At 40.3% G+C, this 26706-nt stretch overlaps 1 protein-coding gene across 1 annotated transcript; it reads right to left on the bottom strand.

Annotated features, from left to right (window-relative positions):
- Positions 1 to 5674: 5674 nt before the first annotated feature.
- On the bottom strand, positions 5675 to 25741 carry abcf2b (ATP-binding cassette, sub-family F (GCN20), member 2b). Its single transcript, XM_081359570.1, has 15 exons — positions 25646 to 25741; positions 24321 to 24476; positions 22686 to 22898; positions 21429 to 21611; positions 20776 to 20947; positions 20398 to 20493; positions 20096 to 20198; positions 19088 to 19183; positions 18814 to 18933; positions 11631 to 11720; positions 11058 to 11168; positions 10899 to 10961; positions 8610 to 8738; positions 8294 to 8497; positions 5675 to 8163 (listed from the first exon to the last, which is right to left on the bottom strand). Exons 2-15 carry the CDS (start codon positions 24472 to 24474, stop codon positions 8047 to 8049), a joined length of 1851 nt encoding a protein of 616 aa, XP_081215696.1. The 5' UTR covers positions 24475 to 24476; positions 25646 to 25741; the 3' UTR covers positions 5675 to 8046.
- Between the last annotated feature and the right edge of the window lie 965 nt (positions 25742 to 26706).

Genomic DNA, 26706 nt, shown 5'->3' with positions numbered 1-26706 from the left:
GTTTAGTTTTAAAAACAATTTTAAAAAGCTGTTATCTATTTGTCACATGCCTGTCCTGTCTTGTGCTGCACATGGGTGTTTTGTTATTTTGGGCCATGTGCTCATGTCATTGTCTGATCCCTCCCACTTGTTATCTGATTATTGTTTGAGTTCTCCCACCTGTTCCCTCTTGATTAGTTCCCTTTATTAGTCCCCTCTTGTTTGCAGTCTGTGTCGGTTCATTGTCTTTTGTTTCCTGTTTCCCCGAGATCTTCCAGAGTGTTTAGTCTGTTATTATTTTTGTATTTACTTAGTTCTGTTTTCCCCCTCGTGGGTTTTGTTTTGTGTTTTTATTTAATAAATACTTATTTCTCCAGCTTTTGAGTCCTCACACCTTTTTGTTTGTAGTCAGCCGTCACAGAATGAACCGACCATTTATGAGGACTCAGCGGAGGAAGGATTTGCCCAAACCACCGGCTTCTCCTGTGCTATGCCCTCAATATGAACGCATATTGAAGTTCAGAGACTTGACTTCTCTTCGCCAACAGGGGACCAACGTGAGGGAGTTTGCCCAGAGATTCAGTGCTGCGGCAGAGGGACTGAGACTTGGTGATGCGGCTCTGAAGGATTTATTTAGTTATGCCCTTGATGAGCCAATATCATTTGAAGTAATGAGAGGACTGTCATTTTTGACATTTGAGGGGTTTGTGAGACTCCTTGATCGTCACGACAACTCTCCAGCTAAGGAGGTTAGAGTTTCTCCAGAAGTGGCAGCATCTCCAGAGGAGGTTATTCTCACACAACCTCAACCTCGAAAGCACAGGAGAAGGGGGGCTACTGTTGCTTCTCCTGATTCAGAGGCCCCTAGTCTGGTGGTCCCAGTTCTGGTGGTCCCAGGTCCGGTGGTCCCGGGTTTAGTGGTCTCGAGTCGGGTGGTCCGGAGAGGGAGGAAGCAGGCGTCCTCTGTTCCTCAAGACATGGAGGTCGTCACGTCTGCCGAGCCAGAGACTGTTCACGTCACGTCTGCCCAGCCAGAGACTGTTCACGTCACGTCTGCCCAGCCTGAGACTGATCACGTCACGTCTGCCCAGCCAGAGACTGTTCACGTCACGTCTGCCCAGCCAGAGACTGTTCACGTCACGTCTGCCCAGCCAGAGACTGTTCACGTCTGCCCAGCCAGAGACTGTTCACGTCACGTCTGCCCAGCCGGAGCCTGGTCACGTCACGCCTGCCGAGCCTGTGTCTTCGGGCAAGATGGCCGCCGCCGAGAGTGCTCCCGTCACGTCTGCCGAGCCTGTGTCTTCGGACAAGATGGCCGCCACCGAGAGTGTTCCCGTCACGTCTGCCGAGCCTGTGTCTTCGGACAAGATGGCCGCCGCCAGCCCTGTTCACGTCACGCCTGCCGAGCCTGTGCCTTCGGACAAGATGGTCGCCGTAGAGCCAGGGTCTGTTCCTGAGCCGGAGCCAGTGTCTGTTCCTGAGCCGGAGCCAGTGTCTGTTCCTGAGCCGGAGCCAGTGTCTGTTCCTGAGCCGGAGCCAGTGTCTGTTCCTGAGCCGGAGCCAGTGTCTGTTCCTGAGCCGGAGCCAGTGTCTGTTCCTGAGCCGGAGCCAGTGTCTGTTCCTGAGCCGGAGCCAGTGTCTGTTCCTGAGCCGGAGCCAGTGTCTGTTCCTGAGCCTGTTCCTGTGTCTATGTCTGTTCCTGGGCCGGTGGGGCCAGTTCCAGTGCCCGAGCCGGTGGAGCCTGTTCCTGAGCCTGTTCCTGAGCCTGTTCCTGTGTCTGTTCCTGTGTCTATGTCTGTTCCTGGGCCGGTGGGGCCAGTTCCAGTGCCGGTTCCAGTGCCCGAGCCGGTGGTGCCGGTTCCAGTGCCCGAGCCGGTGGTGCCGGTTCCAGTGCCCGAGCCGGTGGTGCCGGTTCCAGTGCCCGAGCCGGTGGTGCCGGTTCCAGTGCCCGAGCCGGTGGTGCCGGTTCCAGTGCCCGAGCCGGTGGTGCCGGTTCCAGTGCCCGAGCCGGTGGTGCCGGTTCCAGTGCCCGAGCCGGTGGTGCCGGTTCCAGTGCCCGAGCCGGTGGTGCCGGTTCCAGTGCCCGAGCCGGTGGTGCCGGTTCCAGTGCCCGAGCCGGTGGTGCCGGTTCCAGTGCCCGAGCCGGTGGTGCCGGTTCCAGTGCCCGAGCCGGTGGTGCCGGTTCCAGTGCCCGAGCCGGTGGTGCCGGTTCCTGTGCCCGAGCCGGTGGTGCCGGTTCCTGTGCCTGAGCCCTGGCCGCCCGAGGGGTCGTCTCCGCCGTGGCCGCCCGAGGGGTCGTCTCCGCCGTGGCCGCCCGAGGGGTCGTCTCCGCCGTGGCCGCCCGAGGGGTCGTCTCCGCCGTGGCCGCCCGAGGGGTCGTCTCCGCCGTGGCCGCCCGAGGGGTCGTCTCCGCCGTGGCCGCCCGAGGGGTCGTCTCCGCCGTGGCCGCCCGAGGGGTCGTCTCCGCCGTGGCCGCCCGAGGGAAAGTCTCCGCCGTGGCCGCCCGAGGGAAAGTCTCCGCCGTGGCCGCCCGAGGGAAAGTCTCCGCCGTGGCCGCCCGAGGGAAAGTCTCCGCCCTGGCCGCCCGAGGGAAAGTCTCCGCCCTGGCCGCCCGAGGGAAAGTCTCCGCCCTGGCCCCCCGAGGGGTCTTCTCCGCCCTGGCCGCCCGAGGGGTCCTCTCCGCCCTGGCCGCCCGAGGGGTCCTCTCCGCCCTGGCCGCCCGAGGGGTCCTCTCCGCCCTGGCCGCCCGAGGGGTCCTCTCCGCCCTGGCCGCCCGAGGGGTCCTCTCCGCCCTGGCCGCCCGAGGGGTCCTCTCCGCCCTGGCCGCCCGAGGGGTCCTCTCCGCCCTGGCCGCCCGAGGGGTCCTCTCCGCCCTGGCCGCCCGAGGGGTCCTCTCCGCCCTGGCCGCCCGAGGGGTCTTCTCCGCCCTGGCCGCCCGAGGGGTCTTCTCCGCCCTGGCCGCCCGAGGGGTCTTCTCCGCCCTGGCCGCCTGATGGACTCTCTGTTCCGCCCTGGCCGTCCGATGGACTCTCGGCTCCACCCTGAACTCCAGAACTGTTTATTTTCCATGCCCCACCCTGGTCTGTCTCCCTTGTTCCCCCTGTCCCCCCCTGGGTTTTGTTTTGTGTTTTTATTTAATAAATACTTATTTCTCCAGCTTTTGAGTCCTCACACCTTTTTGTTTGTAGTCAGCCGTCACACTATTTTGATGTTTCTGCGCAAGTTCAGCAGACAGTGGTTCGGGTTTGTTTCGATCAGAGCGCATTTCTGAATATTCCGCACCGCTCGCTCATTCCGCAGGGTCGCTCGCTCAACCCAGAATTGCCTGCTGCCTGGCTTGAAAATATGCGAAATATGGGCTGCCTCCGACTAATTTTTTTTTCTAGTCGACTAGTAGTTTTTCATATAAAGCCATTCGTGGACAAATCGTATATTATTTTAATTACTTAAACAGGATATGAGCGTTTACGTAATATAGCCGCACTCAAGCGCACGACCACACACATAAAGCTTGCCACAAAGAACCGGTTTAAAGTAATGATTATGAATGTGTCTAAAATAGCAAGGAGACATTTAATTGTTTATTAATAAACTGGTGTTTTCTGTGTCGCTGCAAAGATGAAGTTGACGATGCGGACTCGCCATGAACGCCAGAGATGGATGGAGATATGGATTACATAATCAGAGAGTAGCCTATTTCTTTTGGTTTTGAATATTTTCGTTTAAAAGTAGACATTTCAAGCTTTCTATAATAGATAGCCTATATTTCTAAAATCTGTGAGGCACAAGCTGAGTTTCGGCGCCCTCCAGTTAACGTGCAATGCAAGTGATCGTGTTGGTGCCTTATTACATTGTCTGCTATATATTTCCTTCTCATTTATTAAATACAGGTAATTGGTTGATAAAACATTGATCAAAATTAAGATACAATTTATAAAAAAACGAAAACCTTTTAAAAAGAGTCTTTCTACAAAAAAACACTCAATGAAGTGGTCAAAATCATATGGAAGCTTGTTTTCCGCCACTGAATAAAACATTTTAAAAGATAATTGCGACTTTTTATCTCACAATTGCGAGTTTATATCAGGCAATTCTGACTTTATTTCTCAGAATTGCGAGATATAAAGTCAGAATTCTGACTTATCACGCAATTCTGACTTTATAACACTTTATTGCGAGTTTATATCTCGCAATTCTGACATCTTTTCTCAGAATTGTGAGATATAAACTCACAATTGTGAGATATAAAGTCCAGTTGAAAAAAAAGACGGACTTTTTTTTTTTACCTCAGAATAGTTTATATCTCACAATTCTGACTTTATAACACGCAATTGCGACTTTACATCATGCAATTCTGACTTTATATCTCCCAATTGCGTATTATAAAGTCAGAATTGCGTGATATAAAGTTGCAATTGCGAGAAAAAAAAGTCAGAATTCTGACTTTATAAGACGTAATTGCGACTTTATTTCACGCAATTCTGACTGTATATATCGCAATTCTGAGAAATAAAGTCAGAATTGCGAGATGTAAACTCGCAATTGTGAGATTAAAAAGTCGCAATTATCTTTTTTGTTATTATTATTTTGTTGCGGAAATAAGCTTCCATAAAATCATGTCTTACCCACTCCATGTCATATCTTTCTCAGCGACCAGCGCCGTTGCTCGGAGGGCGCCAGCGCCTCTGCCTCGCGAGTGGATGATAGCCCTGAAGACGCCTAGCAATGGTATACCTTTAGTGGTAGTATACCTTTAGTTAAGTTATACCTTAAGAGTCTTCGTAGCGCACTAAGAGACAAAGCCAGGTATGATGCGTAATGGAGATTCCAAAGCGCTCTTCTTTGGTCAGAACCATGGAGAGCGATCGCGAATAGTTCCGTCTTATGCACCGAAGCTTTTTACAATGCAACAAAATATTCAAAGAGCATCAAGCTATTAAAATCTATATTATGTATACTCACAGATAATATAACAGTATATTAGTCAATAATTTTTATTAGGTTAAACAGTGATTGGATAAGGTTTTTAATTTAAGGCCCACCCACAATTGGTCTGGCCCATCCAAAACTGGAATCCTGGCGCCGTGCCTGCCTACAGGTACTCAAAAAGTCTCAGACAGAACTCAAGTAAATGTAGACTACTTTGTTGCTGTCCACCTCTGGAAAGCACAGAAATCATAAATTCGTGGGTTTGTTTATTATCTTCATTTACTGCGCGCCTCTGATCTGCACGCGCTTTCGCAGCTGTCTTCCACAGAGAACCGCGGTCGCATAATTAAAAAATTAACCTTAAGGGTCATTTCGTTTTACTGGCCGACTGACTGACTATTAGTTTATCGATCTAATAATTACTTAATAGATGTGAGAGTAAATATGATTTTGGATAAATTTGACACCCTAATTGAAGAGAACGTGATCGAGAAGTTTTTGTTTACGGATCAAAAGAAGCATGGTAAGAAATAAATGTACTGATATCCTACTTTAAGTCAGAGAATTTTTTTTTTTTTTTTTTTAATGTCTGTGAATAAAATTGTGTTGAAGTCGTCGTTATTTGTTGCTGAAGAAATGTCAAATCTAGGTAGGCCTAACGGCGTAATTCATAGCTCTTCATTATTTCTCGAATCCTCCAGTAATCTGCAGATGTTGATCCATGAGAGAAGACATAAGAGAGGGAAAAAACACGCTTACAAAAATACCCTTGTCCCTCGATCAATTTTATTTTTCCAGTGACACTCTGAATTTGAAGACTAGAAATGAGACATTCAATATCGTTTAATCTAAAATTGCTTTAAGTTGTTTTGCATCTAACATTTTAATTGCTATTAGTTACGGTCATTACTTAATTCTTCAAAATTCAACAGTAGCCTATGCCCAACATTTATCACTCACTACTGCTCTTGACTGAATAAATTCTGTTAAATGCTCTGGCGAGGAGATAAACATGGCGGACTGTGTACAACAGCTCACTCAGGGCGGGGTCTATGCTAATAGACTGTCAGCAGTCGTGGGCGGGGCCTGTGAAATGAGACAAAAGCTACAATCTGCAAAGGCTTGTTCTGAGACACTGCTTATGATTTATGGGGATTAAAAAATGAGTGGGTGGATTTTTACCTTTATATTGTGGCTGTGTACACACACTGCCGACACACATTTATGTTCAAACACCATGTAAGAGTGAATTTTGCATAATGGGTCCCCTTTAAACAGCTGCATGAGCAACAGTGCAGATATGACTATTCATTCATCATCAAAGATTTATTTCATTACAATAAACCAAAGATTACGAAAAATAAAAACACTTAATATTAATACCCTCATGCCATAATTTAGGACTCAAAAACACTATAAAGAAGTCTATGAAGAATTATATGTAAGCAAAGAGTCTTGATCAACTATAAAGGCACTTACTGAGCTGTGTTATTTTTGCAATACTTTCCTGTTTACCCAACTCACTGTTATTCTTTCATCTCTGTTGCAAATACACTAGTCTTCTGGAGTTCAAGAGAAAAATTAAATAATTTATGTACAATATTGCTGTGTAGGTGGCCATCTTATAGGAATCAATCTTACTACACATGCCTCCCTGTACAAAGACGAAAATTAAAAGGATGTCAAATTCTTGTCAAATTTTTGGTTTTCTTCATTGTGAAAAGATGGAAGTAGATAGAGATAGGACTAGCAGCATCTGCTGCCACCATTATATTAGGAAGCAAAGCATATTTTCAGAGATTGTTTAAAGGATTGTTTGTGTTGTCTTAGGGCTAAAATTTGTATTTCAGTGTAGGAGCGAGTCATACGGTGTCCATTCAGTTTAATCTCATTTAATCCCAATGTATTTAAAAGCTTTGGCAAAGCCATTGTAGTGTGTGTTGACGTCAGGGTGTACGTGGAGGATAATGCAGGTTACCCTCACCCTCTCAATCAAACACCCCACACTCCTCTTACAATATGAACTAAGAAATTATTACGGGGGAAACAGAAAGACAGAGTGCTGCACAAAGACCGAGACAAATCCTCCACTTTGTACAATGCAGATGTGCAACCACAATACTGGAGGACAGTTGCACATATGCATGTTTAACTCTCTAAATGGGAAGGTGTTTCCACAAGGAGTCTTTTTGGGTTTAGCAAAGAAAATCTCTATAAAATGTGCCCCCAAAGTGTAGCCAAGTTAGAAATACACACTCACACACAGTGTGGGCAGGAACATTTCCTAATAACTGAAACCTGCATGCCTTGGTATTTTATGAGAAAGGGTGCTGCTGTTCATTAGAACTGATAAATGTACCTCTTTATGCAACATGGACGTTTGTGCATTTGCACATAGTCTTCTTTGAGAAACTATTTAAAAATGTTTAGAAACCATATTAATGAATCATTGCTTGCTGTTATATTGCTAAGCTACAATATGATTCTCTTCACAGGTACAAGCAAAGCTATCTGAACAGACCTGACTGTATGTGTAAACAAAGCAACAGCACAGTTTTGCCTGACGTTTTTTTTTTTTTGCCTAAATAATGCCACAGCAGCTCATCTTTCTTTAACAGTTAAATGAGGAAAAAGAGGAAGGTCTTACAGCAGCACCATTTGCTGTTCCAAGTGTACGTGCATTCACATGTATGCATTATTCACACATTACACTGCTCACTGCTCAGTTTAAAATGGTATTTTATGTCTACAGTCATTATTTTGGTATGAACACCGTACGTTATGTTTTGATGTAGGATATTCTGAAAATTGAAATGTTTTCTACTGTTCTGCACCAACATAATTGAATCTATTCATTCCAATAAACCATTATTGCCTTTACAATATTAAATAACACAGACGTGCTGATGCTGGGAAATGAGAGGTGCATTAAAAGATATAAGACCAGGGAACGCTTAATGATTGATTTTAAGTTGTCAACAATCCTAGATGACAGTAAAATGGAATGCAATCCACATCAACAGCAGAAAAAACAGGTTCACTGTCCGATTCAAAATTCCATCAGTCATGCACATCTGGGAAGTAGAGGAGGGTAATCAATCCATGATGGAAAAGTTTGTCTGTCCAGCCCATGGATTTTTATATATCATGAGTCTGTTTGTCAATTTTTGACTTCAAGTGCTCTTTGTAAGCCAAAATGTCTCCATTCCATTTGGTGATGGTCTGCATCTCACAAACCCAAATTTCCTGAGCCACCTAGAATGAGATAGAAAACTCATCCATCACACAATCCAGATCCCAGTCAAATGTAAAAACAACATCCTAATTAGACACACTAATAATCTAAGATATGATCCATTTACTGGCTTTGTACAATAAGACATACCTGCTGAATAAGTCTGAAGTCGTGGCTAACTAGCATCATCCCTCCCTCAAACTCACTGATGGCCTCAGCCAGCGCATCAATTGTCTCAATGTCCAAGTGATTAGTTGGCTCATCCAGAAACAGCATGTGGGGATTCTGCCATGCGAGCCAGGAAAAACACACCCGACACTTCTGGCCATCTGACAAGTTCCTGATGGGGCTGACCTGTATAGAAGGGATATGACAATTAAGTACAGTGTGCTGTATTGTTTGGCCTTCAAAATAACGTAGCACTCATGTTAACACCCCTGCACATTAAACACAACCACACACATACCTGCTGCTTCCCTGTCAGGCCGTAACGTCCAATGATCTTCCTCATCTCCTCTTTCTCTTTGATTTCTGGGAAGCACTTCATCATGTACTCCAGAGGAGACAGGTCAAGCTCTAGCTGCTCAGTCAGATGCTGCAGGACAAAGACAATGCAAGAGCACTTACTGTACAAACAATTGCCAATACTTAAAATGTATGCGCTTATTACTTCAAATTATGAAGAAACATAAATCATTTAACTATATTTAGCTTTCAGGGGGCGCATTACAGAAAGATCCTAACTTTAGAGTCCTATCTTATCTGTCTGGTAACCATGGCAATTTCAGTTAGGACCTCATTTAGGACAAAAGCTATTACAAAATGACATTTCTTAAGTCCATAATCTTATCTTAACTACAGATAGGAAAAGAATGTTACAGAAGCATCCTAACTCCACAAAAAAATCCTAAAAACTGTCTTAACTTTAGGACAACCCCAATGGTGTCCTAACTTCAAAATGATTTGAAAGCCAATTATTTGAAGGCCTGTCTGAGAATGGCGTCACATTTATTAATGATACAAGAACAGCGATGTTTGACGGTGGAAAGACTTTGTGAACACCCAAATGATGTGCTGCATTTTGACGACAAAACTTACAGACTCCTATAAAATAAAAAGATTAGGCTTTGCCTTTTCTACCAAGCTTATCAAAACTTCACTTAAAGGGCACCTATTATGCAAAATTCACTTTTACATGGTGTTTGAACATAAATGTGTGTTGGCAGTGTGTGAGCAAAACCACCCTAGAATGATAAAAATCCACCCAGTGTTTTTTTTACAATCTCAATAAATCATAAGCACTGTCTCAGAATGAGCTGTTCTCAGATTCGGCGCAATGTGACGTAGAATTGAGCAGGCCCCTCCCACGAATGTTGAGTGACACTTCAGTTTGAACCTAGACCCGCCCTGAGTGAGCTGGACACAGAGTCCGCCATTGTTCGACGCTTGAGCAGCTGTAGACAAGAATGTCTCCTAAGCGATTGAGGTGTGTTGTTGGATGTAAGAATGAACATAGCAGTCTTCATTTACTCCCGTTGTTACTCAAGGATGGATCTGTACTGTTTGTGATCAAGCTTACAGTCTCCGGAGCGACAGGACTAACGTGACTGGACACGGAAGAAATGAAAGCGAGAGCGCGGTCTTTATGACAGCTCTTCAAGTCATTTTACGGATATAAGGTTTACCAGTTTATTTAGCACCCACTGAAAAGGTGTGTATAACGTTATTTGTTTACTGTTAGTTGTAACGAGTGTTTTGTGTACTTCACTGTATATGTTGTTGATAATGAAAGGGAGAGAGAGAGAGAGTTTATGGATAAGACTTTAATGCACACTTCTTATATGTTTATTCAGCTCTTACAGAGATTCTCTGGAGTAAAACTAACGCTCATCTTTTGTGTGATGTACAATAAACTTCACTGAACTCGTCAGTATATTTTGGTCATCATTCGGACGGGTTTTGCTACAGCAGGCTTGTATTAGTGGATAAAAGCAGATGACAAATAAGTTATACCATAATTAAACTAAACTATACCTGTTCTATGTCCATACAGCATATATTCTCTGGCTCTGTGGGCATTATTGTCCGACTCCGAGTCGAAATGAACACCGCAACTGAGAGTTTCTGTTCTGATATAATCAGATGAGATTGTCCTGACTGAAGCCGAGCTCGTGAGGCTCCGCCCCCTGGGTCGTGCAGCAGCAGTTAATTTGCATTTAAAGTGCACACACTAAAACAGCGCGTTTTTCTGAGCCCCAAAAAATTACAATTTAAACATGCTGTAAAAAATGATCTTTTGGGTATTTTGAGCTAAAACTTCACATACATACTCTGGGGACATCAGAGACTTATTTTACATCTTGTGAAAAGAGTCATAATTGGTGCCCTTTAATGAAAAGCACCACTTATTTTTTTCTCCATTCTCCAGTTTTTCCGTTTTACTTCACAGCAGCTGTTTGCGTGTCATTGGTTGCTTGTAAGATGCTTGATTTCGTAAGATAGGATAAGAATCAACTTAAAATTTACTTCTGTAATACGAATTTGTGAAAAATCCTAAATTAACTTGTCAGATCTTAACTTAAGACTAGAAAGTTTCTGTAATACGCCCCCAGAACTGTAACAAAGACATTTAATATGTATCTCTATCTATGTACAGTACATAGATATCGAAGACATATAAATGTTATGAAACTGCCAAGAACAACACAAGTAGTAAGTCAACTAATCATACTCAGTATTTCTATAAAGACGGTACCTGGTGATACCTGCCAATCTTGACATGTGAATGCTTTCTTATCATTCCGTCTGTGGGGAGAAGCTGCGAGAGATAAAAATACAAACCAATTAATGCTAATGACTTTAAAACTCACTTTTTAGAAGATGTTAACTGTCAAATCAATCTTTCATAACTGACCTCTCCCATTAGTAGCTTGAGGAGTGTGGACTTCCCTGCCCCATTGGGACCCACAAGTGCAACTCGTGTGTCCAGGTCAATGCCAAACTCCAAGTTCTTATAAATAAAATGCTGTAAAAATAAAATAAAATTCAACGAAAACAATTTTTATGATATATTTGCGTGTGCCACTGTTTTTCAGTCCAAATGCCCGTTTTCACCAAGAATAACAATAACTATAGTAGTGTCCACACCAACGCACAATTACATTTTGTTTATTATAAGTATGCTCTGCAGTTATGTTGTCTACTGCTTGAGCTCTTTAAAGTGGAGTGGATTCTGATTGGTAGTCAATGTTTTTATTATTCATCAACTGGAAAAAACTTGTTCTGAAAATGATTCCATTAATATTGTTCCTTTGTGGCTTTATCGTTATGGCTGTAGTGTGGAATTCTATTCTTATAGAATTAGACAGCTTACTAAAACTTTAGAACATAATACGGCTTATGACAGCTTACAGTATGAGTGCTGAAACAAAAATATCCCAAACAGACAACACTGTGTAAATGATCAAGTAACAGGCTGTTGACTCACTGTGTCATTGGAGTATCTGAAGCTGACATTCTGCACCATGATGACAGGAGGCGGGATCTTCCCACAAGGGGGAAAATAAAACGACAAGGTCTGAAGGATAAAGGTGTGGTTAAAACTCTGATAAACACCTGACAATTTCATCTTTAAAAGCAAACTCATTGCCCTCTACAGCCCAAAGCTTGAGCTGTGTTTATAGTCACCACAGCAAATGTCGGCTTAGTAAACTGTTAAAGGAGAACTCCGGTCAATTTTAACATTGAGCTCATTTTAGGGACCGTTCGGTATTTATGGAAGGGGCCACCGGAGGAAAATAGGGGAGGGTCATGTCTTTTTATTCTTTGTTGAGGGGAGGGTCATCCAACTTTTTTTAGTCTAGGGGGAGGGTCACCCAACTTTTATATTCATTAAAACAGCAACATTTCAAAGTGGCTTGTTTGGTGCTATTTTTTTTCCATTTAGCTCCATGTTGATCTCGCGTTATCAGCCCCCCTTCGATATCAGATGGGTCTGACCCCCCAGTTTGGCGCTGTTTGACAGTGTCGCTTCAGTTCGCGCTTAGAAAAAGTGCAGCATCATGTCAGAACAGAATGTTCATTTAGTTTCATTTTTGTTAAAATATAATAATGTTATTTTTTCATCTATGTTGATTATGAAAAGTGAACCGCACACACGAGTATACGCAATATCGAGAGACATGGAGCGGGTCAGACATGATTTTGACCACTTAATTAAGTTTTGTTTTGCAGAAAACGATTTTTTGAAGTGAATTTCGTTTTTTATAAATTGTATCTTAATTTTAATATTTTTTTTTTATCAACCAATTGCCAAATACCAAATATAGCAGACAACACAATCATAGAGGCGCCCGCGTGGTCACTTGCACTGCTCGTGAACAGGAGTGCATCTCATCCTAACTTAACGAAACTCAGCATATGCCTCACATACATGAAATATATCTTAAGAAAGCTTGAAATGTCTTTTTAACAATTTAAAACGAAAAGAAATAGGCTACTCTCTGGTTATGTAATGATGTGCATTTCTCTCTATAGGCGCGTTCACTATACGGAGATGGCGATCGTCAACTTCATTTTTACAGCTGTTGTTGCTGTTAATAAACTAAAAATAATAGGCTTATAATTTTATTAACCCTCTGGGCTTCTTCGCCCGAAAACGGGCGAAAACTTGAACGTTTCGAATTGTTTAATTTTTTTGCTTCATCGGATAGGGGTGAAACTTGGTGACTTTTGTTTTATTACCTATATGAACACACAAAAAAATCAAGGAGATGATTCTGATATGTTAAAGGGTCGTAAAAAAAAGTCACACTTAGCTTCCTCCCGCCCGAAAACGGGCGACATAGGAAATGAATGGGAAATACGAAAAAATAGGAAATTTCAGAGAAACTTTTGGTGGTAGAAGCTACAGATCAGCCACTGTGCTGAAAAAAGTGTACAGCAATGAAGGGGTGACACTCTAGAACATCAAGAGTGCAAATAAGACACCCTCCCCCCCCACACACACACACAAACACACACCCACACACACAAACACACACACACACACACACACACACACACACACACACACACACACACACACACACACACACACACACACACACACACACACACACACACACACACACACACACACACACACAGAGAAATGAACTGGTAAGACTGAAACAGCACATTTTGCCCCAAACTATATAAAAATTATATATTCATAATAACTCCAAAACTATAGCAAGGAGAGTCAAAAGGTAGGTATCGTTTGAAAGAACTCTTTTTAGATTTTTTGAAAATATAAATTACATTACATTTGGACATTGTCCTGCCAAGAAACAGCGGATAAAAGACAATAAATATATATAATTTTTATTATGATTTTGCATATCTTTCTTATTTGTCATGGAATAACTCAGGAAGGAAATAAGGTAGGAGGAAAATTCTTTTTTAGTGAAGTCCCCCTACATGTTAGCTGCATCTGGATAAAAAAATAATAATTTTTGGACAAAGGAATCAAAAGTTACAGCATTTGGAAAAGAGATAGCCTTTTTGTACAGTCTTTGACACCCCCTCATGGGCAATTTTTTCTTCATGAAGAATATCTTGTCATAAAAGCAATAGATTATGTTAATTTTGGGCTCATTTTAATTGTAATAATATGCTGTAAAAAAATGAAGTGCCATTTTCAATTATCTGAGAATGTTTCATGAGCTGTATGATGTTTTTGACACATTGCAGTACATTATTTTATAGATTATGAAAAAAAAGAAATTCTATTTATCAGCAAATAACTCAGCAATACTTAAGAGTTTTTCAAAGTGGATACATTCACTGTAAAGTTAAGACTCTAAGCTTTCAAATGACATCAACTTTGTGTTAATCAAGGCAAGATTTTTTAAAAAATATGGTAAAGAATATTTTCGCAGCTAGGTGGCGCCTGCTGGCGGTACACTCGGTTTTAGAGGGATTACTCAGCACTCGTTAGGAGTTAATAAATGTAATTAGATGCATTAAAAAGCTGAGATCCTAAGCTTTAAAATGATATATAATTTGTGTTGTTCCATTCAGTGGTTGCTTAGTAATATTTTTTTTTCTTTCCGAATGGGAATAAATCAAATAAATAAATAAAAAAGCTATAGGCCGCCTATATGCGGTTATAGGACATGACACAAATTAATACATTTTGAAGCCACTAGATGGCGCTCTTCTCAGTTGAAATTTTTTTTTTAGGCCTGCACTCTATTTTGATGTGAAATGTTGCATTTATTGAAAAAAAAAAAAAAAAAAAAAAAATAATATATTAATTCTAATGGAAAAAATAGCTCATAAAAATTATATAATTAATGCAAAATATCATAAAAAATTCCAAAAATTCTAAATAATAATCAGAAAACATTATAGAACAAAAATATATTTGATTGGTTATCCTGGGAAAAAGTAAAGTAAGATTTTAAGGCTTCGCCCGTTTTCGGGCGGGAGGAAGCTAAGTGTGACTATAATACGAAGAAGCCCAGAGGGTTAAACAATAAATTAAATGAAAATTTTATTGTATTAAAAAAGCAACAAAAAAATCCTGTTTATCAATATTGTGTGTGTGTGTGTGTGTGTGTGTGTGTGTGTGTGTGTGTGTGTGTGTCGAAATAATTTGTCCGCAGCTGCTCAAAAAAAAAAAAAAAAAAAAAAAAAAAAAAGTCAAAAACCCCACTGTCAGTGTTTTGTAAGGAACAGGCAAATATGTTCAAGCAGGAGACATTTGAATTGTTTACTAATAAAACGGTTATTTTTTATGTCAGTGTTGGCTAGACAGATGAAGTTGACGACTCGCGATCTTCGCAGCGCTACCACATCTTTAAATCACTATTAGGCTATTATTTAAGTTAACATAAAATACATAGACCTACACCACAAAAACTAGTTGAGGATAAATTCGTTAAAATTGGGCGATTCCAGTGAATGGACGTGACATTTGCAGTCAAAACTTAAAATATAAATTCTCACAAAATGCATTTATTTGAAAAGTCTGAAAGGAGTCAAGACATTAGAAAAATATCAGTCTACACATGCGTTTTATATTTAATATAAGGGAAATACACATGTGACGTGCCACAAAAAAATCTTTAACTTTTAGGTGGCAAAATATTTTTTCAGTAATTCTAAAATATATATACCCACACCGGATGAATAAAGATCGGCCTCCACAGAGAATTAAATTTTATATTATTTTTATTTAATTTTTCGTGTTTGCATTTATGTGAAAAAAAAAAAAAATGTTACGGACATGACAGTTCTCCATTACGCACGGACATGACTGCTCTGAAGCGACTTTAAAAATTGCCCAGAGACCTCAAACAGAAAGCACAAAGCCTTTCTTTAAAGTGAATTTCGTTTTTTTATTAATTTTATCTTAATTTTAATCAATGTTTCATCTGGGTTTAATAAATAAGAAGTAGTCTAAATATAGTAGAACATAGATAATCATGACACGGAGGCGCGGGCGAGTGAACTGGATTCTTGTCTCATAAATGAACCGAAACTCAGCGTAAGGTATTCTACTTGCCTCATAGACCTGAGAAATGTATAGAAAGCTTGAAATGTCTACTTTTAAACATGCAGAACAATTCAAAACGAAGGAAAACAGACTGCTTTCTCCTTATGAAATGTGCATTTCTCTCTGGCGCGTTCTGAGAAGATCGCGAAGCATCGTTAACTTCATCTTTGCAGTTGCAGTAGACACAGAAAACACTTGTTTATTAATAAACAATTAAAATGTCTATATATGACATTAATAATCATTACTTTTGCCGGTTCTTTGTGACAGCTTTTAGATGCTTTATTCGCAGCGCCACCCACATGTTGAACGCGTCACACCGCATCAGCACCGAAAACATGATTTTTTTTTTTCAAATCTAAAATAAAAAATCGTGATACGAACCGAATCGTAGGTTTGGTCTATCGTTACAGCCATATGAGAAAGCAAGAGTTTATGGTTTAAAAAACAAACAAACAATGGCTATCTGAACATCTTTGCCAAGCGCAAACCAGTACAGAATTAGGCTAATCAATAAATTATCGGGGAGGGTCATGCCTTTTTTCACAATCATTTTGGAGGGTCATAGAAAAAATTATTGCTGGCGAAGGGAGGGTCATGTCTTTTTTGACAACAGATCTCAAAACTCCTCCGGTGGCCCCTTAAATAAATAACGAACAGTCCCTTATTGTACATTTGGAGTGCTGTCAATACAGAGAACAACGACAAAAATCGGTGTTGCCTACACCGAGTTATTCTATTTTTAAAATTTGCACCCTGTTGACTTCAATGGGGCAATGTTTAAACCTGCTTTTAGCCTCTTAACATCCTTGATGTGTCCTTACAAGTGCACAGAAAATGTGAGTGATTCCTTCTGAGTGAACACGAGTGGATCTGACTGCAGTAGATTTAAAAGATATGTATAAAAATTATGTTATTTAAGCCAGCGCAAATACCTGTTTACATCCTGTTTTTCGGTTGAAGTCCAAAGTAGTCAATTGCCGAGTTCACGCGCGTGATCATTGGTAACTAAACCCATAGACATCATATAGGTAGACGCCCTATCGACCGCTACTGCCTATTGGCACGGACGAGCCGTGGGGCCGCCATCTTAAACCGGTCAACCGCTCCGCTCAGTGTAATCTGTTTGCCAGGTGTCAGCACATTTAATTAATCATATCTCACTGAATACCGAACCGATTTTCACGCGGGTTTTTTTGCTGCAAACGTCATACATGTAGCTATGATACAGGACACATTGCATATTTTATTCACAAAATACAATCAATAGTACGGTAATGTTAAATGTTAAATCTAACTTGTGAAAAGTAATCCCAGAGCGATGGTCCGCCGATTTGAGCAGGAATATGTTGCACAGTGCTCTGGCGTCTACTGCTGCTATGCAACGCAAATAGGAGTATGACCGGTTTAAGATGGCGGCCGCATTTCTTGCGCCCAGCGGCCAATAGGGCGTCTAGCTATATATGATGTCTATGACTAAACCTATGCGCGTGAACTCGGCAATCGACTACTTTGGACTTCAACCGAAAAACAGGATGTAAACAGGTATTTGCGCTGGCTTAAATAACATAATTTTTATACATATCTTTTAAATCTACTGCAGTCAGATCCACTCGTGTTCACTCAGAAGGAATCACTCACATTTTCTGTGCACTTGTAATGACACATCAAGGATGTTAAGAGGCTAAAAGCAGGTTTAAACATTGCCCCATTGAAGTCAACAGGGTGCAAATTTTAAAAATAGAATAACTCGGTGTAGGCAACACCGATTTTTGTCGTTGTTCTCTGTATTGACAGCACTCCAAATGTACAAAAAAATGAGCTCAATGTTAAAATTGACCGGAGTTCTCCTTTAAAGGGGTCATATAATGGTACATGCACTTTTACAAGTTGATTGCACTGAAATGTCTGTTGGCAGTGCCTGTACACAACCATCCTATCATGATAAAAATCCATCCAGTGGTTTTGTTTTAATCTCCTTATATGTTTGACCCTCTCTGAAATCAAGCCGTTCGATATTGTGACGTCATAAGATCGTACGCCCCTCCCGCTATTGAGATTGACAGCCGTGTTTCAACACAAGACCCGCCCTGAGCGAGCTGTGACAGCCGTCATAGTAGTCCGCCATTGTTGTTATGCTGGAGTAGAATGGCGTCTAAGCGATTGTGGTGTTCTGTTCTTAGATGTAATAAGGAACACAGCAGTCATTTGGATGTTCCTAAATCCGAGCCGTTGAAGATGCAGTGGCTGAGTTTTGTTTTTGAAGCGATATGCCCAAAGGATTGACGCTGGGATTCCCTCACGGGGATTCCCCAGGATCGTCCATGCTTTCATGTTTGCGCGAATCATTTCACACCAGACAGCTTTACAAACGAGAAAAAACGGATCGGTACCAACGTGCTCCTGCTGAACCTCCAGAAGATGTGAGTGTAATGTTTTATTAACCTTTATATTAGTATTTATATTAATCTTTGCGAAATTTGCCAGCCTTGCTGCAGGCTTCACGATGAATGCGTCTAAGGTTTACACTCAGGGTACATTACAGCATGTTTTCTATGTACGACATTCTCAATATATTTCATAATCCCACGTTTATAATGAACAACACGTGGTTATTGTGTTAGAAATGGTGTATGCACAGAACAGAGGGGCGGGGTGAGCAAAGCTCGTTATCATTTAAAGACACATGCACTGAAACGGCGTGCTGAAAACAGAGCTGTTTTTGACCAGGTAAAATGAGTGTTTTCTTACAATACTAATGAGAATTTTTAATTAAAGTATATTACAAACTTTTAATTTAGACCCTAAAGAATCATATTAGCTTGTACAAAAATGGCATTATATGACCCCTTTAAGGAAATTTCAGAATCCACTTTTAATCAATTGCTTTTACCAAACCTGTACCTAAGTGACAAAAATAAAAAATCATGTCCGTGTTTTTTCACTAAATGCTTCTCACTTTTCACTTCTTTTGTCTTAGCCATTGCATTGGTCAGTTGAACAAAGTGAGCATTTCTAAACTGATGCTTTATGCCGATCACAGGTGTTGGGCAAGAGAAAATGGCATGCAAGAATTCTAAATGCTACAGTGTGTTATTGTTGATGTGTGTTTGTCTGTGTGACAAACCTTATCGTTCACGACACGAGCTGTTAGGCCAGAGGCCACCATTTTCTGCAATGTTTTTTCTTTGCTTTGAGCCTGGCGAGCTAGCTTTGCAGAGCCGTGACCAAAACGGGCGATATAGTTCTACAAGAGATGAAGGGAATAAGCTTGACATTATTTTTGCAATGGCATCCCTCTGGTGAATATTTCTGTGGCAACAGCGCAATAAAAGAATGATGAAATAAGAGAAAGTGCAAGTCAAACAGAGCAATAAGGCCACAAGGCAGCACTGTTTCACCTTCATGTGAGCTATCTGGTCCTGCTCCCAGTTGTACCGCTTCATCTGGTTTTCTTCCAGTTCCTCCCTGGTCTTCACATACTGGTCATAGTTACCCTAAAATTGCATACATAACAGACTTTACCGCTCTCATACTGTACCTTTGTTACTGTTAATATATGTGATAAGTATGCCAATAAACCAGACAGTTCATAATTAGCAACAGTAATAAAAGCATCAGATTTCAGGCCTTTTAAGGCTTGACAAGTACATAGCCAGCAAGTAATTTTGCATTTAATAGCCGCCCAAACACAGTCCTGATGTCTAGGCTAAAACAATTCAAAATTTGGGCTGTCAGTGAAAATCTAAGACGTCTAACCATAGCCCAAGAATAGACGCACAAGATACGCATAGAACCTCTCAAAGAAATTAAACCAAACACCTTGTAATCACTGTTGACTTTGCTTGAATGATGGAATATCATAAACCTTGCAAGTTATTTTGGCAAAAACAACATGTAACCAAATTCAAGGTTATTTTGTCTAGAAGTGGGTTACTTATAGTCGGACTATAGTTAACCAAAACGGTGAAATGACAGCTATTGCTTGCTAGGTAGCAATACAGATTTTTGGAGACAATAAAGCTTTTACATCCAACCTCCTAAACACTGATGGAGCTTCATTCAATAATATCTGAATGTACTGCATATTTTCAAAAAAGGTGTGACATTACATTAAAAAATTCCCTCATGCTATTCCAAACCTGTATGAGTTTCATTCTTCTGTAGAACTTAGAATATATTTCTATTTCCATTGTACTGACAAAAACATTAAGACATTTCTCAAAATACCCTCTTTTATGTTTCACATTCAGTAAAAAAAAAGGAAGTCATACAGTTTAGAGCGAGGGTGAGTAACTTATGAGTTTTGAATTTTTGGATGAACCATCTCTTTAAATGCATTCAATAGATTCTCCAAATATTAAACTGTAGAAGAAAAAAAAAAAAAACACGACCAAAACAGCACTCACAGTGTAGTACTTGAGCTTCCTCTGGTGGAGATGAATGATGTTCGTGCACACGCCATTGAGAAAGTCTTGAGAGTGTGAGATGAGTACAAGGATGCGCTTAAAACTGAAAAAAAAAGGTTGTTAGACATCATAAGAAAAACATATTCTTTTTGAAAAAACCTTGTTTCAAAAATATTCCCTGGTGTGCCTTAAACTACAATTCCTAGGCATTTGTCTTACATGAAACTCGACATTTAATTTTTTTGTATGCAAATTACCATCTCGTTATTGGCACACTAGAAAATCCAATGAACAGTGCTCACGACTTAAGTTCTTCTTCCAGCCACACACAGGCATCCAGATCCAGGTGGTTAGTAGGTTCATCTAACAACAGCATGAAGGGCTTTATGAACAGGGCTCTGAAAGAGGGAAATTAGACAAAGGGAGATTAAAGAATGTAGGAAATGTATTAATATTAGTGTATGTATTAAATTGGTAAACTATAATTTGACCAGAGATTTTAGTCCACTCATAAGTGAAGCTTCATTACAGTGAAAATATAATACTACGTATAAAATGAATTAGGAAAATGTTAATGTTTGAATATGTTTTTATAAAGTTAGCAACCAACTGCATTTTGCAGTTATATAAAGAAAATTTCATTCTGACATTGAAGAAACATTTAAATGCCATTTTCATACCTGGCAAGGGACACACGCATCCTCCAGCCTCCACTGAAATCTTTCAGTTTTTTTCGCTGCATAGCAGGGGTAAAACCCAGTCCAAAGAGGATTCGTGAGGCTCGAACTTCAGCTTTGTCTGCGTCCAACTCCTCCAAACGCTCATAGATCTCCATCAGCTTCTCACACTCTGCTGTATTGAGGAGAAGAAGAGCAGAGAAAATGGGCTAATATATTTATATATACACACACACACACACACACACACACACACACACACACACACACACACACACACACACACACACACACACACAGGTATGTATGTATATATATATATATATATATATATATATATATATATATATATATATATATATATATATATATACACATATATATATATATATATATATATACATATATATATATATATATATATATATATGTGTGTGTGTGTGTGTGTGTGTATATATATATATATAACATATGACTATATAAGTATATTTAAAAAAAAAAAATATATATATAACCAATGATAAGAGTTGAATGGCCAGGTCTCTTTACTTATAATGTATTAGCGTATATCACGCATATAACGTATAGCAAAAACCTGATGCATGTGGGTGTATGATACAATGTGGATGAATTAATGAAATATGTGCATAACTCACAGTCCTCATGAGCCAATCGCTCAGCCTCCTTTTCTAGCTTTATCCTCTCTTCATCAACCTCCATAACACACTGCAGTGCTGTCTTCTCACTAGGGGCCATCTCACGCGTCAAGTGGTAGATGTCTATGTGTTCTGGGATGGGAACTTCTCGGTGACCAATAGCAGACAGGAGCATGGACTTGCCTACAAAGAGTGTTCAAGAATATTCCCATTCATAGATGGCCCTAACCTTTATTATATATGCTTACGAGAATGTCTTGTCAATTAATTAGGTTACTGTAAATTGTCATGGTGGCTATGGTACAAAGTCATACAAAATTTTACACACAGGTCTGTCAATGTAAAATGTAGGGATAAACCGATCCTGAATTTTCATTGCAGATTCCAATATTTTTACAAGCAAATTGGACAATTTTTTTTTCTTTGTTTAAGCAAATTTATTTGTTGTTTATTTGCTCTATAACAGGCCAAACTGGCCTTAAAAATATATATAAATATATATATGTAGTCATTTCAAATTAGAGGCAACCACTGAATTTAATCATTATCCAAACAAAGATGCTACACACATGTAGCATTCGCAGTTGTTTTTTATTTAAATTATATTGCATAATTTCAAGATTTAAAACAAAACAGAATGGTCTGACTTTAGATTTGTGAAATGATGCTACATAGAACACCTGCACAAGACAAAAACAGCAGACGGACTGAATGAAAATTCACTCTCTGCCAGTAGATGGTGCTTATGGAACAGCAGCAGTTTCTTTGGGTACCGCTGTACAACAAGCAGCGCTGGCTTATAGGCATTATATGGAGGTAAGAGGAAAAGAAAAATTCCATCGAAACTTTTCTGAAGACAGTCCTTTAGAGATACATTCATTTAAACCCCCATACCCGATTCAATATTTATATAATTTTTTTCTATATTTCAAACATTTTTGTGCCTGGTACCGTGTTTGCTCTGCTGGCGCGCGTGTTCTCTTTTTTTGCATCCGTCTTCAGTGTTTCCCATCTCTAGCCTGTGTTAACGTCCTATTTACAGATTTTAGGAAATTACTGCAATGCAGTCTACGTGAAAATAGAGATCTTTTCAATAGAAAGTCCATAAAAGAGATCGGCTAAAATAAAAGCGTTAAATAAAAGTGTTTGGATCAAAAACTGTCCGTTTCGATTTCTGGACGATCAACCAGTGCATCTCTAATACAAATCTTGAGAAGCAATGGAAGTATCAGCCCCAATGTCCCTTAACTTTCATACCTGTGCCATTGAGGCCAATGAGACCATAGCGCCGGCCGGAGTTGAGCTCCAGGCTTGTGTCGCTCAGTAACTCTTGGCCATGAAAGGTGAGCGACAGACTGCTGATGTGTACATCAGTGCTGTTGGGGTGGGAGGCCAAGACGCCGGTCACTGCCCGTGCCTCCATCTTACGCATCTCAAACTCATCCAGCTCCTTAGCCAGAGCGGCGACATCTACAGAAAAAAGTGAAAAAAAGCAACATAGAAAAGATAAGTGAATGTAAGAGGAGAGGAGAGCAAAGCTTATAAAGCTTGTTTTTAAAGCAAAAAATTTTTTTCATGAAAAGAATAATTGGCAACGAGTCAAAAATCATGCACACCAGAGTTAATGAGCATTATTTAGCACAGAGTCAATTATACTGCTTATACTACAGTTACCACGCCCAAGACTTTGTTCAGATGTTTTATTTCAACACATTTGTTAAATTTTTGCCCTTAAAACGCTTGTGTGTAGAAATAATTTCTTATGCATCTCATCCCAAGCCTCTGCTGCTAATTCCAAAATGTCATTTTAGAGCTAGTAATGGAGGCCGTTGACGTACAGTTATGAGAGAGAAAGAGAGAGAGGCTCTCAACAGTGTTCTGTAGCAGTGAAGCTATTTTAACTGCTTAGAAACACGAGAAATGTCATGCAGCTTTTCAGTTGCATGCTAATTTATCGAAAAAGTTGATCAACAAATTTCTGTGCGCATGTATGTTTCTTGCTGTGTGCGATCGTGTCAGTAGATAGCAGGAAAAAGAGGCTGTGTTTTCTATAGGTAATAAAAGTAATCTAGTGGAAAAAAGATGGAAATTTTGTTATTTTACGCTATTGTTTGTCATATTGGTTAGCTTGGTCAGTGCCTTCGAAAACTGAAAGAATTTGGCGAAGTGATATGGAACTTTAATGCAGTCGACAGACATGGACGTACGTAACAGCAGTGCTTTAAATGGAAAATAACTGCACACCTTAGAACAGGGGTGCCCAGTCCTGTCCCTGGAGAGCCACCTAACTTTAAGTTCAGATCCAACCCTGATACAACTCCCCTGTCTGTAATTATCAAGCACTCCTGAAGATCTTAAAGGGACAGTTCACCCAAAAATGAAATTTGTGTCATCATTTACTCACCCTTTGTGTTGTTCCAAACCTGCATGAGTTTCTTTCTTCTGATGAACACAAAATAAGTTATTCTGGGAGAATATGGTTAACCAAACAGTTGATGGACCCCATTGACTTCCATTGTATGGAAAAATACTATGGGATACTATCTACAGAGGAAAGAAACTCATACAAGATTGGAACAACATGAGGGTGAGTAAATGTTTAGAGGATTAAAATGTTTGGGTGAACTATCCCTTTAATTAGCAAGTTCATCAACCAATCAGAACAGCAGTTATTGTACTTAAATCATGCACAGCTGGTATTCAGTAAAATGTCAAGTAAATTATGTTATAACAATAGCTATGTTTGTTTATAAATGGAGTCTGACTCTGCTAAGGGCCTTATATGAGCGTGAACTGTCAAAAATGTTGGAAGTACACAGTGTGGGTGAATAATCACTTGTCTAAATGTCTCTTTCTCTCTTCTAACTTCAGGCAGAATTTTAATAAACACACCTCCATTTTCCTCCCCATTAGTTACTGCACAATTCTCTTGGCCATCCGGAAGCTCTCCTTCTCCGTTCACCTCATCATGCTTTTTCGAACGCTGTCGAGCTTTGGCAGCCTCCTTCTTCTTTGCAGCCTTCTTCTTAGCGAGATCTGATGGCATGGCTGCGGAGTAAGTACAATAACCTGTGAGTTTTAAAATTTCAAATTACATTTTCTAACTTTAGAATATTTTCATACTCACATGAGCTCTTATATAAATTACCGTCCTACTACACACATAAATACAGATCAATAGGTTGACCTCACCTGATTGAAAGTAAATCAACAGCAATGACCCTGACAGTGGTTTGTGAATTCATATAAGGCCATTCTTCATATAAAGCGGGTTATAAGGCTTTTCACTACTCTGTTTATTGCATTAATCAGACAAATTCTGTTCATTTAAAAAGAAAAACGAACGTGACTGCTGTTTTTGGGTTCAGTTCATCATAGTTTCCAATGGCTTGGGTAACCTTCTTTAGTTAATGAACAGTTCAGCCAGTGAGAGGCTGATTTATGATCTGATCTTAAACTGTGGCAGTTTATGAAAATGAATCATGTTCATGTGAGCGAGCGAGGTGAGTGGAAGCTTAACTTTACATGTCACAACCGCTATTCATCCTAGACAGGCATGGCTAACTACTATAAAAATACATTTAAAAAACGTGTAACGTTACGAACAACGCTTTTTTAGAAAACATGAAGAAATGTACAAAATCATATTCTCACACACACACATATAGATATGTGTGTGTATATATATAGCACTCGCTCGTTTTCTCTCTACTCGGCCTTCTCCGAACTCACCGCATTAACCATATAACTGCCGGTGCAGAATAAAACAGCAATTTCACAACTATAAAGAGTCTATGCGCTATTAAAAGCGTATTAAGAGGTGGATTCATTCAAGGTATGACACCACTGAAGGCCTTGGTGTGAAATGCACCGCCCACCATATATATGTATATCGTGACAGAACACCGGCATAGGGCCTGGTTAGCCAACTAGCGCTTTTGTGACATCTGTATTTGAGAGTTGAGGAGTTCACAATATAAAAAATATAAACGTACAGTCGTGTATGGCTTAATTTGTATCAAAGGTTAGGCATCGGTGACATACTGAAATGAGAGCAATTCGCGTTCAAGACCCGAATACAGCTCAGCTCAAATACAAACAGTACAAGCTGGATATTACCTCATTTACAGTATATTTATGCCTCATACACGTAATGATATATTCAAGAAAATACTGGCAAGCTGAAACGAAGTAAAATGGGTGTTTAATAGACGTACCTTTCCGAGAGGATCTAAGCGCAGTTCCCTGAGACACGCGCACAGGCAGCGGCACTGGCAGCCGCGGCTCGCGCACTCGCGCACACACTCAGAGGCGCGCGCTGACCGTATTTGGTGAAGACGAGCAGAATCATCAGATCACCGCCTGCTGGAGAGCCGAGCCGAGCCGAGAGCCGAACCACGCTGACGAATATGCTGTAACTGCGGAGTAATATAACGTGTACACTGAATTGTATTGAAAACAAAAATCTATATTTTAATCTTAATTCACAAATATGCAATATCACTTTAAATATAATTTATATGCAATACCACTTTTTTATATATCTGGGACCCAGGAATAGATTTATCCACTGTAATGGACATTATATTTGAGTGAATTTCTCTGACACCATACATGTCACAGTTTTAAGCCTGTATCAATCAATCAATCAATCAAACTTTTATTACAGACTCAAAGTCCAATTAAAAAAAAAAAAAAAAAGACATTGAACAACATATACAACCCATACAATCCATCACAACCCATACAATTTTGTAAACATAGAGTTACAAAATACACCAGTACCAGTGTCTCCACAGCTTTGACTGATACCGTGTAGTACTAGGCCTACTAACCCTTTTTTGATAAACCCACAATAATTTCATTTTTAGAAGCATTAAGCCGGCAGATAAATCTATACATAAGATTACGTAACAGTGCTTTAAAAGTGATAACTCTCACAAACATTTCACTTGCACTATGCCATCTAGGATAGCTGGTAGCGTTATTCCTTCGTCGAAGTTTAGGCTATATAGTTTGAATCGATCTGCCATGTTTTTTTTTTTATCCACACTAGTTCACTTTCTGTTAATTTATTTAAGTGTAGACGAAGCTTCCATGCATGATCTAGGTGCTTGCTGTGTGAAAAATCAATCGATAAACGGATATATGGCAAAGGAAGTGCATTTAAACTCGCTTGCGCGTGCACGCGAAGGGAAGTGCGATTTGTCCGGGGAAAGCTGTTGAAGACCAGCACTGCTTGGACTAAACACCACAAGATCATCTACATACACAATAT

The sequence above is a fragment of the Scardinius erythrophthalmus genome (genome assembly GCF_964197995.2).
Source record: "Scardinius erythrophthalmus genome assembly, chromosome: 2".
In the NCBI taxonomy this organism is placed as follows: Eukaryota; Metazoa; Chordata; class Actinopteri; order Cypriniformes; family Leuciscidae; genus Scardinius; species Scardinius erythrophthalmus.
This window is presented reverse-complemented; position numbering and strand designations above follow the sequence as displayed.